General features: G+C 37.7%; 1 protein-coding gene across 2 annotated transcripts in view; it reads left to right on the top strand.

The window, feature by feature from the left end:
- The window catches only part of ptpn12 (protein tyrosine phosphatase non-receptor type 12), a 65,913-nt gene that overhangs the window by 19,310 nt on the left and 25,813 nt on the right, over positions 1-20,790 (top strand). For both annotated transcript variants that reach the window (XM_059325645.1, XM_059325644.1), the window contains exons 2-12: positions 5,027-5,135; positions 6,492-6,568; positions 6,739-6,834; positions 7,748-7,786; positions 8,983-9,054; positions 9,209-9,268; positions 10,170-10,312; positions 13,385-13,451; positions 13,592-13,669; positions 15,911-16,009; positions 20,009-20,094. In XM_059325645.1, the coding sequence (XP_059181628.1) occupies positions 5,027-5,135; positions 6,492-6,568; positions 6,739-6,834; positions 7,748-7,786; positions 8,983-9,054; positions 9,209-9,268; positions 10,170-10,312; positions 13,385-13,451; positions 13,592-13,669; positions 15,911-16,009; positions 20,009-20,094 (926 nt within the window). The remainder of the gene's footprint in view (positions 1-5,026; positions 5,136-6,491; positions 6,569-6,738; positions 6,835-7,747; positions 7,787-8,982; positions 9,055-9,208; positions 9,269-10,169; positions 10,313-13,384; positions 13,452-13,591; positions 13,670-15,910; positions 16,010-20,008; positions 20,095-20,790) is intronic.

The raw sequence follows: 20,790 nt of genomic DNA, 5'->3' as shown, positions 1-20,790 counted from the left end.
ATTAGCTTAGTTACCAAGAGCCTCTTAAAAGCCTTGGCTCGCCCTCTTTCCTTCAGCCCCCCATTTCTCTCTCTCCCTCCTTCCTCTCTGTCCACCTCCCCTTTGTTCTTTCCCTCTTTTCTTCTCCAAATCAATCTTTTTATCTAAAATACCCATATCTCCTCTCTTCCACTTCTTTTCTCTCGTTCACTTACCCTCCACCTCTTGTCGGTTTGTTTAGAAAAGGTACAGAGAAGCAGGCGAGGACTCTCTCCCTCTGCTTTATTTCTCCTGCATCCTCCAGGCTTAACCATTATTTGTCTTGTGTGTGTGTGTGTGTGTGTTTTACGTAACAGAGGAAGTAAGAGTAATTAGAAACAGGGTCTGTCTGTGGGACAATGGAAAGTAAAGAGAAAAATGGCGAGACAGACAGTAGCTGGGTCTTCATCCAAGTTCTTTCCCTTTTTTTGTAATGATGCAACAAATTTAACAAGCTGCTTTAACGTATGTGTAAAGTGTATTTTTATTAGCAATTATCAGGTTGTCGGCCTGATGAATGGTTGAATCTCACTATAAATAGTGCCTGTAAAATATCCGTTTACGACAGCCTCTCAGAAGTGTCTGATCCATATTTCCACGATGTCTCTTGACTTTGTTCAAGTTGATGGAAAAACAAACCAAATCCACATTCAAGCATGCAGTGCTTAAATGTTTTCTTGCAACTTGCTTTCATTGAAATTTTTTTTGTTTTAAAGTCACCTATGCAGTCTAACGACCTGCTGCTGATAATCTAGTGCATGTATGTGTAATCAGACACATCAGTTGACTGATAATGTAATATATCTAAGGTCTATCAATTATCAGTGTATATGCTGTCCAGTCCAATCCAATCCACTTAATTTATAGAGCACAATTTTAGCAAACACAAGGTTTCCAAAGTGCTGCACAAAAAATAGATAACACAACACAAAGAGATGTAGTAAACAATAGAACAGTAAAATGCAATAAGATAAAATAAGTTAAAAATGGGATAAAAATGAATAAAATAGAATGTAAAATGTACTGCCCGCACAAAATAAAAATATGCATGTATACAAATAAAAACAAAAAATCAACATAAAATCAACACTCTACGTGGTGTTAAAAGCCAACGAGAAGAGGTGGGTTTTAAAAAGAGATTTAAAATGAGACAGTGAGGAGGCCTGTCTGATGTATAGTGGCAATCCAGTATGTGCCGTTATGAAAACTTTTTTTACACAATATATAATGCAGAAAACATTGCTTGGCGTGATTTAGAAATTGTGATAGCTATTCTTTTTTTATAGTCAGCAATTGACTGAAATTGAACAGTAATGCTGTTTATTTAGCTGTTCATGTTATACCTATTTATTCTTTATTTTGTTAGTTATCATTTATCGAATTGACTGACAATGTAATGCATTGTTTGTATAATTATAACAATTTATTTATTTACTATTTATTATTTAATAAAGTTTTATGCTTGAGAAAGTATCTCTCTATATATGCAGGGTGGTGAAAATTGGTGCACAATCCACATAAAAAAAGTCTTTTTTCATTCCAGCTCAACAAATTACTATATTAGCCACCATATCAGTTATCGAATTTCAGTCAGTATTGGCAAAATATTGGTATCGGATCAGTACACAATCACTAAGATCAGTCAGATAGGGTATATAAAGGCAAAACTTGGCTTTTTAAACTTAATATCAGGTGATAAACAAGAGGTGAGTCAGAAACAGGTCAGAAAAACAGACGGTAATCTAAATGTTTGTTGGCTAGATTCCCTAAATTAAGGAAGGGGTGTGTCAGTCTGGAATTACAAGTGCTGAAATTTCTGTGGCTAATCCTTTGCAAATTGAGCTCATGATTATATAAGGTGTGACCTTGTTGAAACATAAAATCCTTTCCCAACTGGCAGCTGACATCATGTATAGATTAAAACCAGCGGTGCAGGGCCAGAACAAAGAATTGATTAGGTGCTGCAGAAAGTCAGAATTCACAGGCTTTTAATGGGAGAATCGACTCCAGTTTGCTGTAAATGAAGTGAAATGGGCTACAAAGAGAAAATACTTATCATCATTACAGCGTTAGAGGGCACAATTGTGTGTATGTTTGTCTCCACATAATGTGTTTTGTGGGTTTGTTGAATCACAAACCATCACAAATCACTGCTGCCTGCCTTCTCTTGCTCATTGTGTGTCTTAAGTGTGTGTATTTATGTTTGTGTGTGTGTGTGTGTGTTTTTCCCGGGCTCTGGCCCAGCACAGAAGCAGACCTCTGTTGGAAATGTAATTCACATGAGGCCAGAGGAGCTCTAATGCTATTACCACACACACACACACAAACACACATGCATGCACACACACACACACACACACAAACACACATGCATGCACAGCTGTGTTGCCGCCCACAGTCTCTGTGTGCACCTCTCTTTCTCTCTCCGCTCTCCCTTGTTTCCTCTCCCTCTGCTTGTCGTCGTGGTTTATAAAGATGAGTGATGCAAAATGAAAGGTGAAAAACTCATTATGTCTTTAGGGTGCCTCTGTGACGCTAGTCTAAACTGTTTATGTGTGTGTGTCAGCAGTGTATTCAGTGAGTGCAGCAGGCAGCTCGTCAGTCTATGAAAGCACTGAAGCTCTGCATCAAAAAGGCAACTTTCAGACGGGAAAATATAAAAGACAGGAGTTGAAAATTGCGGTGGGAAAGAGATGCATCTGTCAGTTCCAGTTTTATTTACCCGTTCTGTAAATGATCCCTTTGCAACTTTGTAGATATACATCCAGATTATCATGCAATGCATGAAAGATATACAGTCAACTGCAACCACAGCTGTTACTAAATAGGACAGATGTTTTCAACCGTGCAATATTGTTGTTGATGTTTAACATTTTCATCACAGCGTCTTGTAATGTAATAGAGTTAGTGTGTGTTTTTGCCTTTCTGTCAGTGTGTATTGCTGTAAATGTCTCCACAAAAGCAAAGGAAGCGATGTTTTAACAAAGAGAAACAGGGACAGGAAGAAAAGTCTTAAGGTTCGATGGAGTATGTGTCCCTGTCACAGTAACACGAGGAAAGCCTGCAGTCAGTGCCAGAGAGAAGAGGTGGGACCATTTTTCACACGAGGCTCCAGCAGCTCGAACGCCCACGCTTACTTTCTCAGAGACAGTCAGTGAGTGAGAGAGAGAGAGAGAGAGAGAGAGAAGGGGGGAGCAAGAGAGGCAGAAAAAGTGGAGTGATGCCTAATTTCCTCACTGTCTCACAGAGGGAGAAGGAAGCGATTGAACCAACTGAGAGGATTAAAAAAAAGGGCACTTGAGAGCGATATCATGTGAACGCTATCAGAGTCGAGCAGCAGGAGTTTTTTTTTATATAGTACAAAAGTCTTACTGTTCTTTTGAATTTCTTTTAAGTTTCACTGTGGCACTCGAGGCCACAGTGAAGGCGTGAAGGAAAAAGAGTCACATGATAAAATTGACTGGAAGTTTCAGAAAGTCCCCAAATTTTGTAGTCGAGTCCTCTCGGATGTCTCTCTGTGTCCTTATTGCCTGTCTTTTGCTCTTTTGTGTTGCAAAGGTTTACGAATATAGATGGCATTTGATGACCAAAATATTTTCCGCACTCCAGCTGTGATCAGTGGCTGTAGCTGAAGCCTCTTTACTCTCATAAAAGATGCTTGTAGAGTTGACTTGGAACCATTGATATACATCAAATATGGACTAGAGGTGCACAGAGAGTCATGTGTATTCAACCAACCTTATTATCTGTCTCTTTGTCTGTAATATAAGCACATTATCCAAATAGTAACATTTACCATAAAGGTCCGAATACAGGGGCATCCCAATTTTAGTGGCAGCTAGTTTGCCTTTTTGTCGTTCATTTCTTGAAATTTTCTATGGCGTCATATTTGAGTCAAAAGTCGCGCAAGCGATAACACATCTGCATGCGCATTTATTTCGTGTCACGCGATTTCAACTGCGCGCGCACTTTTTTGATCTTCGCGCACATATTCAGCAACCGAGTGAAGCAGATTCTCCCCCGTGCTCGCGGTGGAGCTCTGCTCGCGCGGAGCGAGGACTTTTGACACATTGGGGGCGGGGCCAAGACTGACCCCGGGCCTCTTATGATTGGTCATAAGAGGTGCGCGTGACACGAAATAAATGCGCGTGCAGACTGTTGACTCAAATATGATGCCATAATTTTCAGGTAGCATCTGCATCACTTCGGCCACAAGCTTAATGGTGTTCATCTCTTTCAAAGAACTTAAATAAAAGTGCATGTTGCTGCAACTTTGCATGCAACTTAAGAGAAAAATGTGCGTTCTTTTTAAATACAAACAACTTTTTGATAAGATAAGCAACCCTTTTACATGGAAAAAACGCTGCAACATCCAGAAAAGGATGTTTTTTAACCTTAAATGTTGAGCGTATTTCATAATTTCTACTTGTTATTTAAAGATTAATCACTGAAATCAATAAATCCTTGTCAATCAGATAGATTATAATGTTAAAGGAAGCACTGGCGGAGCTTCAGCCTGCTGCCAGACAAGAGACGCTGTAATTCTTCTTCTTTTCCCATTAACTGAATGTGTCTTCATCAGTGTCAGCTACTATTAGATTTGGCCACACTTAACTTAATGCACTATCACGCAAAGAGGAGCAGGAGTGTGTGTGGGGTGGAGGGCGCTGTGGTTTTAGTAGTAGTGTGATTGTTGAAGGATGAGTATGGATGTGTGGCCAGAAGTGCTTTTCTGAGACTTTGTTATAAGGCTTTCTCTGTTTCTCTAGTGATGTGATACTCTGAGAAAGAGCGACTTCTGTCTGACTTGTATCACAGGTCGACCCTGCTCTGCTGTCATCAATCTCTTTCCTGTGTGCTGTCAGTGTAACTTGTTACTTTTCCTGCTTTTGTAGCTTGTTTATACTCAGATAAATTGTATGCAATCTCTGTAGGTGGGAGAGAACGGGAGGAAAGGAAGATGATTTATTACCATCTTCTAAATATGTTCTTCTCTCTTGTGTTGCAGCGGTTACGACGGTTATCGACTAAATACCGGACGGAGAAGATCTACCCCACCAATGTAGGAGAGAGGGAGGAGAATGTCAAGAAGAACAGATATAAAGATATACTGCCATGTAAGTACCTGCACAGCAACAAATCCATGCTAATATTAAGTAGTAAATCACATTTTTTGGTCACTATGGAAGTCACGACTTATCGACTTTGGAATCATCATGCATTTAAAAAAAATAAAAACTTTAAATATAATTCAAATGAAATCCAAATAAAAATAAATTTTAACATGATTAAACATACATTTAATATAAGATATTTAAAAAAAATGGTAGATTAATATAAATAATATAAACTGAAAACTACTTTACATAAATATTAATTAATTAAACAATAAATAATAAATACAATAAATAAATTACATCATATACTGTATGAAATCTCCTGAGCATATATTCAACATTTTGGTAATATGTATTTAACCCATTCCAGTCAATTACTGTTAAGGAAAGAGATGAAAACACTATCATTTGGTCTTGTTATTGGAAGAAAATAATAGATTATTGGCCCAGTTCAAATAAAGGAAATGACGAGTAGAGACAGACAGATAATGTACTGACAGAAAGGAGCTGGAAATTGGAGAGACAAAGACAGAAATTCATGTCATGTTTGTAAAAATATGAACACACATACATTAAAAAACCCCACAGATATGCAGTTATATTATGTTATATTACTGTAGGTCATGTAATGGTCTCCTCTCAGACACACACAGAGCGCTCTCGATGTATTTAATGACCTCAGGCGAAGCCTCCATGACCCAACATCTGTCCTACTTTTTTATAGCTTTATCCTCTTTTTCTTCTCTGCCCGTCTATCCATCCGTTCATCCATTCATTCATTCATTTAGGCTTTTAGTGAATGAGCTGCTGATGAGGCAAAGGGAAGAACTGGTTCATCCGTAACTGATATGTACACACACACACACACACACACACACACACACACATTGTGTTCCCATCACTTTAGAGGACGCTACAATGACTAATATTAATTTCCTAGATTTATGAATCCAATCGTTTACAGCTACTTCTGCTACCCTAACGTTAAACCTGGTTCCTTACCCTAGAATTTACTTTACGTTATGGGGACTTGTATTTTGTCCCCATAAGGATGGTGAGTCCCCATAACGTGACTGTGTAAACAGATCTATGTCCCCACAACATGAGTAAAACACACACAGAGACATACTATACTTAGGAACGAGGATGTTGCTGTGTGTCCACTTCACATTACATTGCTCTCCAGTTTTTCCTTCTTTGTCTTCTTTGTCTCTAACTGTATGCCATTCTATCTATTCATCCGTCTTTTTGTCCTCTGCTTTCTCTTTGTCTTATTTCATCGTCTGTTTCTGCAAGTAGAAAACGTTTCAGATGCATTAAAGTAAATACAATTTTCTCTTCTTTTCCCCCCCTCAGTTGATCACACTAGGGTGAAGCTGACGTTAAAAACGACCAATCAGGACACAGATTACGTCAATGCTAACTTCATCAAGGTAAGAAAAAGCAGCTGAAACTCTGTTGTGTTTGACACTTTGATTAGAGCGTGAGAGCGATTTACACTATAACGTGTTACATGAATCACAGGAACATCCATTGCAGAGATAAAGTGCCTTTACAGAATTTCTGAACACAGTGTGTTTCTCCTCCTCGTTGCTCCCTTCAGGGTATGGATGGCCCAGAGGCCTATATTGCAACTCAGGGCCCGCTGCAGAACACTGTCATCGACTTCTGGAGGATGAACTGGGAGTACAACGTAGCTGTGAGTACAATGGCTCATTGGATGGTAGAAAAAAGCATGATAGATAGACAGATAGACAGATAGATAGAGAGATAGAGAGATAGAGAGATAGATAGATAGACTTTATTTATCCCAAGCTGGGAAATTACAGTGTAGCAGCAGCATTACACACCGAGACAATAACAACACAATTAAATAATTAAATAAAAAAAACAACCTAGGCATACTTCAAGCAATAAAATATAAAAATACAATAAAATACAATAAAATGTAATGTAAAAAAATACAAATAAAGTGTCTAAAGAAGGAGTATGTATTAAGGAGTAGAGTTCCAGTGCAGAATAAATATGAATATACAGTATAAAAATGTTGGTGCTATGAAACAAATAAGGTGCAATGAACAGTGTGCATAAAAAACACATAAAGTGCGGTTATGAAGATGGCAGAGTCCTTCTGTGGGTCAACTCGAGTGATTACTGAATGGGAACAGAAAGCTCTTACTTAGTGCATTTTTTTAACCAAAGTGTAATAGTTAAAGTAGCTGGAATACATATTTAATATCAGGCAGATGGGGAGTGCTTATGCTTGAACCAGATGGATCGTAAAGAAGGGAGCTGTGATTAGGTTTAACTCCCACTCTGCTGTGGTAATTACTCCTGTAGGATCAAAGAGAATGATGTGAGATATAGATGTTAAAAGGGAATCGTGTGATCAAAAATGATCTGAAGGCTGCTCTATGACTGAAAAATCTCAATCTAAGCCTTTCATATTCTGCAGGGAACTCCACTGAGTGTCTGGACGTCATGTTGGCAACTACAGCATTTCATAAATAGAACATATATAGGAGTGAATATTTTTAGAAATCTGAGATTTAGCTGTGAGACGCTTCGAGTGTAAATATTGATTTTAATCCTTCCTGTTTGTGTCTCTGCAGGTTATTGTGATGGCTTGTCGAGAGTTTGAGATGGGAAGGGTAAGGCTGTGATGTTTAATCCCTTCTCGTGTGTGTTTGTGTGTTTATGTAAGTGCGTGTGTACATGTGTATGTTCATGTAGGTTCATGTGTCCAACAATGTTACAGTCATTTTATTTATTTATTTTTCCTAAGAGATAAACCGACAAATGGGACCAAAAACATTAGAATTTGAAGACATTTGCTGTCACTCCCGTTATGAGTACAACTATGTGTGAAACAATGTTGACCAGAGGCTCCATTAAAGAAAAACATAGTAGATATAAAAAGACATATACAATATAATTAAATCCAGTATAATGACAAAATATTTTTACTTATCTTTTGTTTTTATATTTTTTTATGCATTTTGATTTTTTTAAAGCTTCTTGTAGTTTTTCTCATATCTTTTATATATATTTATTTTATATGTATTTTAATATATATTTTTTTACTGTTTCAATTTTTTTTTTTTATCATTTATACATCTTAATTTGATCATTTTACACATATTTTTACATTTGCTATTAACAGTTTTTTAAAACTATTTTTTTCTTATAGCTCCTTGTATTTTTATTATATCTTTTTTACATCTTTATTTTATATGTATTTTTTCATTTTTTATTGCTTTTTATATATTGTTATTTTATCTAAATTTATTGTATTTACATATCTTTTTTTAGTTTACTCTTTAGTATTATCTTCAGAGGAGCTACCCGGTGAAAATATTTCACATGATTGTTGTTGTATAACCGGAGTGAGATTAAACATCTGGAATCATTGATCTGCTTCTATGAAAACTTAAAAAAAGAGGAATCATTTTTCCTTGACTCTTTAGTCTCACATGTAAAATAATAAACTTAGAGGATTGTTTAGCCTCAGTAAAGGTATTTTTTCTTGCCTGCTTGTATATTTGTAATTGTGAACGGAGGAACTGTGGCACTAAAGGCAGCCAAAGACGACAAAATGTTCACTACACTAAAAATAAAGCGTGACTGATAGCTCAAATAATTTGCATACCCCTTTATAAATGTTCTGCACATGTAGGTATATAAAGTATAGTATCTTGTTTTTTTCTGTTAATGGCATCTTCTCTGTTCCTCATGTCACGTTAATTGTTTATCTCAAGCCCGAAAGTGTGTGTGCACAGGAAGCTGTGGTATTTGTCTGGTATTTTGTTCTCAGCCAAAGCTAACTCCTGTTTTCTTCTCTGGTTAGAAAAAGTGTGAGCGGTATTTCCCGCTGCTCGGGGAGGAGCCCATGAGTTTTGGCCCTTTCAGAATCTCCTGTGTAAGTAGAGACAAATCTCTAATATCACAGCTGTGTGTGTGTAAGGAGATGGGGGGGGTCGTATGTTCTGGACTCCTGCATTTCTCACATTTTGTTCTAATGACCGTTTTAGTCAAGGATCATGTAAATGTTCTTCCCCGTGTCTGTTTTCTAGGAATCAGAGCAGGCCAGAACAGACTACTTTCTCAGGACTTTAACGGTGGAGTATGAGAATGTAAGTTATCTGACTTGTTTCTCAGTCTGTTTTCTACACTTCATTTCATTGATAAAAGTTTTTTTTGGGTTTTTCTTTGGTTATAATTTATTTTAGGACTTTACGTAAATGTACACTTGCTTTCATGTGATGTTGTTTGTGTTGTGAAATAGAATAGTAGAGAAAATATAAATAAAGAAATAAAAGAAATACTTAAATTAATTAATAAATGAAAGAATACAATTTTACATTACATTACATTTTTTTTTGTCCAAAGCGACTTACAATAAGTGCATTCAACCTGATGGTACTAGACTTAGACCACAGGAATCAAGTAAGTACATAACTTTAAGAGGCCACTGTCATCGCTACAGGATGTAGGGAGGAAATGGAGGAAAACTTAAAGTAAAGGAAATTAGTATGCATACATGTGTGCATACCGTACCATACATGTGTGCAACCGTATGTACCTAAACAGTATATATACACAATGGGGAAGAAAATGACATATGTATTTATATACACACACACACACACACACACACACACACACACACATCATACCTATACACATATACAAAGAGAAAAAAGTTAAAACTCTTAAAAAAACCTTTTGTAAAACTTCATAGACAAAAATCAATATTACTGTATTAAAGGTTGAATTTCTAACTTGCACTTAAAAGCAAGTCACATGAAAAAATAATAACTTTATTAGGGCAAAACAATTTAGTAAGACAATGGCACAATTTATGCTTTTTATCACTGTATAACCCCACTAAAAGTTGCAAAATGCTAATAATAATATTTTAAAATATCGCCCACATGTTCACAGTCTTCTCTTGGCCTGATGATTCAATTCGCTGACCTTCCATCAACCCTTTTCAAACCTTTTAAAAACATTCCCCCGCACGTCTCCCTGCAGGAAACTCGGAGGCTAACACAGTTCCATTATATGAACTGGCCGGATCACGACGTCCCCTCGTCGTTCGACTCCATACTGGATATGATCGGACTAATGAGAGAGTACCAAGACAACGATGATGTTCCTATATGTGTGCACTGCAGGTAGGTACAGTTACAGCATAAACAAACTGTGCAAAGACTCCAACACACATCCACCCATGACTGCATGTACTGTAACTAAGGCAACATTTCAAAAATAGACTGATTGCAGATGAGATAGAGACAGTCTTGTACACAACATACAGTATTTACAGAAAACTCTACCTCACTCTGCCATTGCTGGTTCTGGATTTGGACTTTTGAATCTCTATTTTTTTCTTACTTGTGATTTCAAATTGAATTGAATGTTTCATGAGATTGCCAGTGATTTTCTGCGAGCAGGCAGTAAGAATGTGCAACAGGTGGCCGCCGTTGGTTTGTGTGTTTTGACATCAAGTTTCAACACCGCAGGGAAGTATTGCAGCAGCAGCTACATGCAAATATACATCTACTCCTGGGAAAGGCTAGATTTTATATTTATTATTCAGCTGATGTATAACGAAGTTTTGGTAGGAATGCACGATTACTATTGTTAGTAAAATCGATAATCAGGATTATTTTTTATCAATAGTGAGGTCATGATTATTCATTTATTGTAAGGACAAAATGATTTTAATGCAATTTCACATTTAAATAAACACATGCTCTCTGTTTAATCTGTTCATTTCTGCTAATTAACAAATCTTTGCATCAAAATAAGATTAGTCCTTATTAGTTAATTTTACTTATATAATGTCTGGTCGAATTGGTGCGATTCAACAATCAAGCATTGTAAACAAATGTCACACTGTTGAAGCTGTCCTTCGTCTATTGGACAGAATATGTGAGATAAAGAGCTGACACTTTATCAAAATGTATTGTTGAGTTTTTTCACTTTTATGCGGCATTGATTCGCTGTGCGATTGAATCCATTAGCTTAGCATTCTGCAGCTAAGTCATTTGAAGACTTTCTGTGATCGTCTGATTCTGACCATATTTGGATAAGGGCCTTAACTTCATCATTAGACCATGTGTGTTCACGAGACATTTTAAAACCCTGCTGCTTCCTTGCCTGGTTTTGATTCTCAAATTTCCCCCCAAATTCAACCCAGAATGCTGTGTTTTGGTTTGCTTCCTTCCTTTGGTTCGGAATGCCTTCTCACCTGCAGCTAATGAAACTCTGGCGCACTTAGAAGAGCACTGAGAACCCGTTGTTAGTGGACCAGAGTTCAGTTCTTCGGTCTGCACCATAGTTCATTCACATCACATTTTCTGCACAGTGTCGCTGTTATGGATGTCTTGGATGACACTGGGCGAGGATGGAGGTTCATTAACCCATAAGAAACCATGGTGACACCCTTGTAACAAACACTTTAAATCTTCTAGAATCTAAGATTAAACCCATTTAACAATTCTAACCCATTAATAGGCTGTCCTGTATTGCATTTCACTTCTTCTGACCATATTTCCTGTCACGATTTTGATATATGTTGTGGAGTTGCAAAGGAAAAGGCAAATTTGTGTTTCTGTAACCAGAAAATGTGTCTAGTTTATTTATTTTACAATAAGAAATATTATGAACACAAATACCATAAACGCCCAATGTATTGTATATATGTCACATCACAGATCTTTGACATTTAGGGGTAGTAATTTTTTAAAAACATCATAAATGTGTTCTATGTGGTCCACTTGGTCTGTTGTATATCCCCCATCATTTTACTTTAAGGATAAATAGGTCTGGGTTCTTATGGGTTAAGGTTACATTCGCAAAATGATTCTTCTTTAATTTCATCATCGTGCTGTAGCTTGTGGCGTGCACACACAAGTCTCATGATCTCTTTGTATACGATTTGTTTTTCCTTAACGTCACTTGCCCTAAATCAGAAATCCAACCAAACTATTTATGATCATCCATTTCAAGGGACTAGCTTCTGCTAATTCAGGAAGTGTATCCCTCATTTTAAACATCAATACTGCGGTCGATCATGTTCATTTATTTGTGGAAGCCAAAATTGTCATCGTGATTAATATTCGATTAATTGCGCAGCCTGAAGATTAACATTGGATTGTTTCACTTAGACAGCTATAGTGATTAAATAAAATTGCTGTAGGCTAAACATAATAATACGTTCATGACAATGCAGTCTCAGATGAATTTCCACCAATAAACAACTTGAAATGGTGAAGTAGTCGACTACAATGAAAACACACTGATTTATGGAAGCTTCAAGCCCTGTGCTGCACACACACACACACACACACACACACACACACAGTCTCCATGTGTGTGTAATCAGCTATAATGAGCAGCCTGAGGACATTTCCTGATTCCTCTGTTGCACAGCAGGACTTAAAGCTGTGTCTCCGCGTCTGTTAAAAGATGCCTTGTGTGTGTGTTGACATGCGTTGTACTGTATGTGTATGTGCAGAGACTGTGCTTGTTAGAGCAGCAGAGGCTCTGTGACAGCATGAGATGAAGTTTTATGATTTTATGTGTCGGACGTGATGCCACTGAGCTCCTGTCTCCATCCTGTCTGGACGAGGTGTTGCATACAAACATTCATACATGTGGCTAAGTTCTTGTCTGAACTCTTTGTGGCCTCAAGAAGAGAAAACTAGAGTTGATATTAGTAAAGAGTGTGTGTAGGTGAAGCCTTAATTTGACGCTCGTACCACTCTTCCCCGTGTCCACATCCAATAAATCCACAGAGACCAGCCGGTTAACTTGAATGTTTACTCAGAAAAATGCAGGAAAATACAAAATATAAAATGTCACAAAATGAAAATAAAAATCGCGTCCTATACACGAAATTAGAAAGTAGTGGAGAGAGAGGTCAAAAAACTATAGGGCTCCACTCCCCGCTTGTCCTGACTGACCACAAATCACATTACCTACCAAATTACCATTACCAAGCACTCGCGAGAATGACATATTAAAGGTACAGTCTTCACAAAACAAAAATATATCTATCCACATATATTGTAAATATCAAAACATGTACATATTGTAAACATTATCATTATTATTTCTTATGAACTTCAATTATTCTGTTAACAACAAAAAACTGCATTTAGGCTCCTAGAGTGTGTTTCTGTGTCTTTACATATGTTCTTCTTCTGTTGAATCTAATCTGTATGTCTGTGACTGTACAGTGCAGGCTGTGGGAGGACGGGTGCTATCTGTGCTATCGACTACACATGGAACCTCCTCAAAGCTGGGGTATGTCCACACACACACACACACACACACACACACTCCTACACATACCTAATACATACCTGTGCACATACACACACTTTCTACACGCTAGATGTAGAGTGAGAATTAACCCTTTTGTTGTGCTCTGTGCTTTTTTTTAGAAAATTCCAGAAGATTTTAATGTTTTTCGGTTGATCCAAGAGATGAGGACGCAACGACACTCTGCTGTTCAGACTAAGGTTTGTTCTTAGTTTGTCTTTTCCTTTACACACTGACTGGTTTGTTGCATTCAAACTGCTCTAAAGGTTTATTTTAGCTCACCGAAATACAACATTTAACGTAAAGTTGTTGGAGTAATATATTTATAAAAAATGTAAAATCCTCCTTAATGATTTGGGGCTAATGTGTATAGCTGCCTTTACCAAGGAGGTTAAATTGTAATTGTTTTTATAGCTTTTGTTTTTATAGCAATTAGAAGTTTTAAATAAAAAATGGCTAGAATACTGTCAGCTAACACCATAGACACTTAACACAGGTACAATTTATTACACAGGGTTTGAGCATTGATATTATATATATACACTACTGGTCAAAAGTTTTAGAACACACCAACTTTTCCAGAATTGAATTGAAAATGATGCAGTTTAATGTCTCAGTCTACTCTGAAATGAATGCACATTTGCAACATTTAAAATTCTTTATTGAGCATGATAGTGTTTTGAAAGTTAAAAAAAAGATTCAAAATCACATTTTATGTTGGACTAAAGGACTAAAAAAAGACACAAAATGACCAAAAAAAGACACCAAAAGACACAAAATGACTAAAAAAGAAACAAAATGACCAAAAAAAGACACAAAATGACCAAAAAAAGACACAAAATGACTTATAAAGACATGAAAAGAATTCAAAAATGGACAAAAAAAAGACTCCATAGAGTTAAGTTGTTAACCCATTTCTTGTTCCCTGAAAAAGGCCTACTTGTATAATTTTGAAATGTACATTATTTTTCAGTTTTGGTTAAGCTTACCTTTTTTTATTTACCTCTGGCAGTTCACCACTTACCTTTGTACCCTTTCAAGCTGTTCATTTGACTTGAACTGCTTGAATTTCAGTAAAAAACTGGAAAAATTGGGGTGTTCTAAAACTTTTGACTGGTAGTGTATATATATATATATATATATATATATATATATATATATTATTTTGAAGCCTGCTGCACCTTGTGCAAGAAAATGCTAGAATTAGGAACTTTAGGTATTAAGGCCTTGTAGCCTCATTCAAAGCAAAAAACAACAACATAAAAGCCACCAGCAAACAGATACCATTGCCCGATTGTTCAGTATTCACATCAGGAGAATTATCAAAGTCAGGTCCACTCTGCACGAACAACATAACGAAACAAAAGACACCCTGAAGTTGCTCTGAAAAAGTTCTGATTAATAAGTCCTACAATATTGTTCAGTATTTGTCTGAGTGACAGTTACAGCAGCGTTATCTCCATTACATAGCCCGTGTCAAGTCTCTTCATTCCTGTGTTACTTGCTGCACACCTGGTTGTAAATGGATCTTGGCCTGTTTAGCAGAGGTCGACACATTCCCACCATTATTTGTAACTGGTTGAGGTTGTTTTGCTGCAGTTTTGACATAGGTGTGTTTGCATGTTTCTTGTGGAGTTTGCTGCAGAGGCAGTCTGTACTAACCCTACACCATGTAGACATTTGCCTAACATTTAATTAATTCATTAATTCATTAATAAGCCATGCATTTGATCCGCTATTTGGCAGATGGACCAGCAGCAGAGCCTTAATTGCTGCCAGCTGTGGTTTCAAACCACCAATAACAGGACACAGCTAAACTGTGGCAATGTCTGGGGGCGTGTGATTTATAATCCTTGTTCACCCCCAACTTTGGCCGCTTGAAGGAGAGTTTACAGTTTTTTTATGTATTTGGAGGAGATTTGTATTTAGCAGCAGTACTATTCATTTAGCAGCCGCGCTGCTGTTAAATGCATATAAGAGAAACACTGCAGAGTATTCTCAGCTGGACATAACTTACATCTTCAAGTCATATTTGTATCTTTAGGTTGCCTTATTTATGGCGCCCCCTCCTACACACACGACCTGACATTGAGACAGAAAATGAGCCCTGTTAGAGAAATTATAGAATTGCCCTGACAGAAACTGCTAGACGCTGGTAACTGTAATGTAATTTCTGAAAATGCAGTGCAATACACTTAGTGCTTTACCGGGAAAGTAATGAGATTATATCAGCGAAGGTTCTTGTATTGTTTTCACACAGGTTTTTATTCAATAGCATTGTAAATGGATGTTTTTAAGTACAGACATGAGAATGTTTTTGCTTTAATATTGATTTGCTTTCTTTGTTTTTCCTTCTCCTTCACCTCACCTCTCATCCATTTACCTCATTATGTCTCTCTCTCTCTCTCTCTCTCTCTGTTTTTCATTTTTTGTCCCTCTAGGAGCAGTACGAGTTAGTTCATCGAGCCATCGCCCAGCTCTTTGAGAAACAACTGCAGCTACTGGAGAGCCCAACCAACACGCAGATACACGATGGCATGGTATGACACACACATACACACACAACGCACATATTGTGCATGCTGTCTGGTGTTAAAGAAAGACAGGATGTCGCTGAGTAACGCACTCAAAGTGGGAAAAAAAACACAAATAATTAGTCACAGGGGAGGGAGAGGGTAGGAGGAACAGAACAGAGGGAAGAGAGGCCTTTAGAAAACTTTGCTCTTTACACTGACAAAAAAAATAGTTTGTGCCAGAAAGAGAGATCTCTCCTCTGCAGGGTAGTCTCAGAGGACTGCATACAGTTAGACCTGCTTAAAAGAGCTGAAAAAAGCTTTGCTCCGTCAGTCACCACTGCCCTCTTTCTAATTTACTTCGCATTATCCTCCGTCACCCCCAGACACACGCACCATATATGAAGTGTCCTTAAATGGCTCCGTTCCTCCTCTCTTTGCTCTTGAAGTGCAACCAAAACAAGTTGACTCATATGACAAAAGCGACATATTTAGAAAATCAAAGAAGCAGAAGCAGAATCCTCCTCTGTGGCTTATCTTTAAACTTTCAGTGCAGTTTTTGAAATCAAATCTGTTCTTGGGGAAAAAAACGGCAGATGACGGATGCTTTAGGAATAGCAGAATTTCACTAACTTCTAAGCTTTTTAATAATAAAGAAACCCCCCGCATGTTGTAGCACTTAGTTGTGATTCCTAGCTGCTTGGTAAAAAAAGAAATGTCCCTCTCCTGGAAAGGTTACATGCTTGTATCAATTACTACCTGTCTGCGACTGAAATATGTAGCTAAACTAGAAGTGATGCTGCTTCCCAGCACTGCTATGCAGTTATGTGAAGATAAGAGACAGAAAGCCAGAGGACAGAAGCATCAATGAGACTGTGTGCGAGACTGACGTGCCGTAAGACACAGAGGGACGATGAGGGAGGACATTGGCAGCAATCCAGCGGTTTGACTTCCTGCTTATGAAGCTCCGATGACATCATCCCTCCCCCATAATGCACCTTGAGTCTGAGAATAGACACACATCCGTTGGGAAAGGGAGACCCTTCCAAGAGACGGTCACGGCATGTTTACATTAGAAAAGACTCAGCTGACACACTTTTATTAAATGTTTTAGTATCTTCTAAGTGGGGAGAAACCCGTCCACTGTCCAGCACTTTTATGGCTTGTTTTAAAGTTTGTGCTATTAATAATTTGTTAAGAGTAGGCGTGTGTATACGGAGGAGAGACAACAGCTCCTGTATGAGTTGGTTGCTACTCATTATAACCTTGTTATTATCTGACAAAGTCCAAGAGCGCACTACACACACACACACACACACACACACACACACACACACACACACACATTAAACATTATCAGTGTGCTGTACTGACTCAGTCCATACACAGATTGACTCATGTCCAGTCAGCCATTGTTACTGACTAAAACACCCACATAGGTGCTCTCAATGGCAGTAGGAACAATAAGCCTACACATACACACATCCCACACGCGTTTTTCTGCTCACACGCAGCCGCCATTGTTTGCAGGAAGTATTCCCTCCAAATTGATTCCTCACAACACACATGAACAAGCCGCCAAATGAGATGCAATCAGACCTTTTCTTCACGTATGCCAAATGTGCTCAAGTTAGTTTCTTCAGAAGAGCTGAAGTGGCCTGATTTGCCCCCTCTGTCTCGAGTTTATGACGCCTGAAGTTGTCCCGTCATCTTCTCATTATCGGAGCGGAGAGAGAGTCAAATTAATGAGTCACGGGGGAAGACAGCAGAGGAGGAGGAAGCCGAGGGTTGAGAGGAAGAGAGGGAAGAAGATTAGAGCTTCTTTCAGGAACAATTTTGATCCGTCAGTGAAGCAATTTGAGAGCAACTTTCTGCCTCTGCTCCAGAAACGTGTCAGAGAGAAGAAAGAGAGTTAGTGGAGAATAGTTAGAGGAAGAGGTGCTGTACCTTGCAACAGTAAAATACTTTCAGTGTCAAATTATATTACATTTAAATTTTTTGCAAAACTAATGATGTGTGAAATGCTATCCAAACCACAAATGAGATGTAGTCTGGCAACGAGCCATTCATTTCTCCGTAGAGGAGGCGTGGTTTACGATCCTCCGGAGCCGTTTATTGGGCGCCAAGAATGTCTATCATAAGCGTCTGTACGTAGCTCTTAGCCAATCGTATCAGTTATACCAGATAACGTATGTAGAGCGACAGAAATTCGAGGAAGCATCGAGCATAAACATGACTGATGTTTACAAAGCCAGACTAGCCCATCTCTCCTTTGAGACTAAAATGCTCAATTCTGCTTCTGCAACGCTTTTCTGCAGCATGTTCTGACTCTGGCTGCTCTATAGTTTCAGCTAAAAGTCTACAGTGTTGGTGTGTGTGTGTGAGAGAGTGTTGCTTGCTGCTTTGCTTCTCCAGTTCTCGCTTTCTGCAAGATTATTCATTTTTTACGCCTTATTCCCCCTCATGTCATTCAGCCACACACATCCACTGATTTTATGGTCAGTAGACCAGCTGCTGCGGGTCTCTGGGCGGCTCCGCTGTCCCCCGGCTCGTAGCCAGATCACCGGCGTTACAGCAGCGAGCGGTAGCGGGGCTAGTTGGTAGATTAGGCTTTGGCCAAATCCTGTTCCTCAGCAAGGCTAAAACATCCTTTTTGGTGGTGAAACAGGAGTGTAAAGTCAAACGTTGATCTTCTTTTAAAATAAACTTTGGCTCTAAACTATCTAGAAGACTGTCTACAGCTAGATAAAGAGAGCTTCGTGTCTGCTGCAGCCATATTGGATCTGTAAGAATAGTACGCGTCATCGTCTTACCGTCCCTCCACGTTCTGTGATTGGATCCCTAAAACAGAGCTAAGAAACAGCCATAGATTCTAGACTGTCTGCACGTTTAAAATGAAATCGAGTGTGCAAGGCAGTATGGGAATGCCCAGGCTAATCCAAACCCAGATTTTAAAAAACAATTCTGTTGCTCTGAATAACATGAATAAAAACGGAATGCAATGATTTGTAAATACATTTTGACCAACATTCTATTAAATACAGTACAAAGACATTTATTCAATGTTCAACCTAATATTTTTTATACGTATTCACTCTGTATTCTGAATTGGATCTTTGTGTACAAAAACTGGAGTTACACAACACTTGTTCACCTACTCCGGGAATGTCCCATGATTCACAACTGTTGGCTGAAGGTTTATGAATGTAAAAAACAACAACTCTGAGCTCTGCCTCAGGTTGTATGTTCTCAGTGATCCACAAGCGGTGTCTCACTGTGGAACCACAGACTATATTAAGACTAGTATAATGGTGGGAAATGAAATGATTAGAAACTAGAGTGAACTAGAGTCTTTTCAGGACTGGTTCACACGGTTGGCAACGGATACATTTCTTTCTGCTATAACCTTTATATCACCTTCTCAAAATAGCTTACAAAACATGAACTCTTATCTCTCATCTCTGTTTAGTTCTGTTTTCTTCTGCATTTTGTGTTTGTGTCTGTCAAATTCCTGTTATGTTAAGCGACTTTGAGTACCTTTAAAAGCACTATAAAATTGAATGTATTATTATTATTATTATTATAAGGACAGGACTGAGAAATATGTGGCAGTGCGGAGACTACTCGAAATATACTGTTAATGTAGATAGATATTGAAGTAAATATTGAAGCACACAGCATGTTTACAATTCTCATATGCACAACACATACACATTTTTTGCATCAGAGAATTAATTTTGCTTGTTATGGTGCATATTGTTGGAAAATACATTTGATTTGTGTGTTATTTTATTTAATAGCCTATTTATTCTATATTTTACTTTATTTTTTGTTTTTATTATTATTTTTGTATTAGCTTATTTATCTTTTAATTTACATTATTTTTTTGTGTAAGTTATTTATTTATGTATCTACTTATTTATTTAATCATTTGATTTGTTGACCAAAATATGTCAGTGTTTATATGAAAATTCCATAAAAAGCTGAGTATTTTTGTTTGTGTGTGTGTGTTTGTAAATTGTCCAGGATGAAAGCAGTCCAGATAAAGCAGGCCAGCAGTCAGATGATGACAGATGGGACACGCCTCCTCCAAAACCCCCACGCATACGCAGGTAAGGCTTTTTTCCAGACTTTGTAATAATATATTTTATTTCAATTTATGTATGTATTTTAGTTGAATTGCCTATTAGCTAGGGGAAGCCCATTTACACTGGTAAAATAAATAAATAAAATGAAAACTTGACTTCTCAGCCTTGTGGTGAAAAAAAAGATCCTGAATTCATTATAATAAAAAATAAATAAATTAGGAATTAATGACAAGATAAGACATATTTTAAACTAACGAGAAACTTTCTAATGATAATGACTTAGCATATGATAAACTCACTCTAAAATATTGACTTATTATTTCCAGGAAGTTTCTCACTATAGTGACTCAAAGGTTGTTTTTATTATTTTCCATGGCATTGATATGAATTGGCTCCCATAACTACCTTATATTGTTGGTTTACGCCTGTTATCCTAAAGTTCCCACAACAACTTTAAACCGAACGTAGTTGAAGAATAAAATCCCGGGCACTCATCCTCCACACAGATGAATGAACAGGCTCACACAGAAGTGAGCAGTAGGTGTGAAGTGGACCGTCACTGCACACAGTGGGTGTTGTGTTTTGTAGGAGGAACGCACACACACAAAAAAAAAAAATCCCAGCACAACAGTTTGTGTGGAGCGCACAATGAAAACATATTAAACTGACCAAACCGAAGCAGCAGGCGTTTTTTTTTCACCGGAGCTTTCTGACACATGA

This window comes from Centropristis striata, chromosome 22 (genome assembly GCF_030273125.1).
Source record: "Centropristis striata isolate RG_2023a ecotype Rhode Island chromosome 22, C.striata_1.0, whole genome shotgun sequence".
In the NCBI taxonomy this organism is placed as follows: domain Eukaryota; kingdom Metazoa; phylum Chordata; class Actinopteri; order Perciformes; family Serranidae; genus Centropristis; species Centropristis striata.
This window is presented reverse-complemented; position numbering and strand designations above follow the sequence as displayed.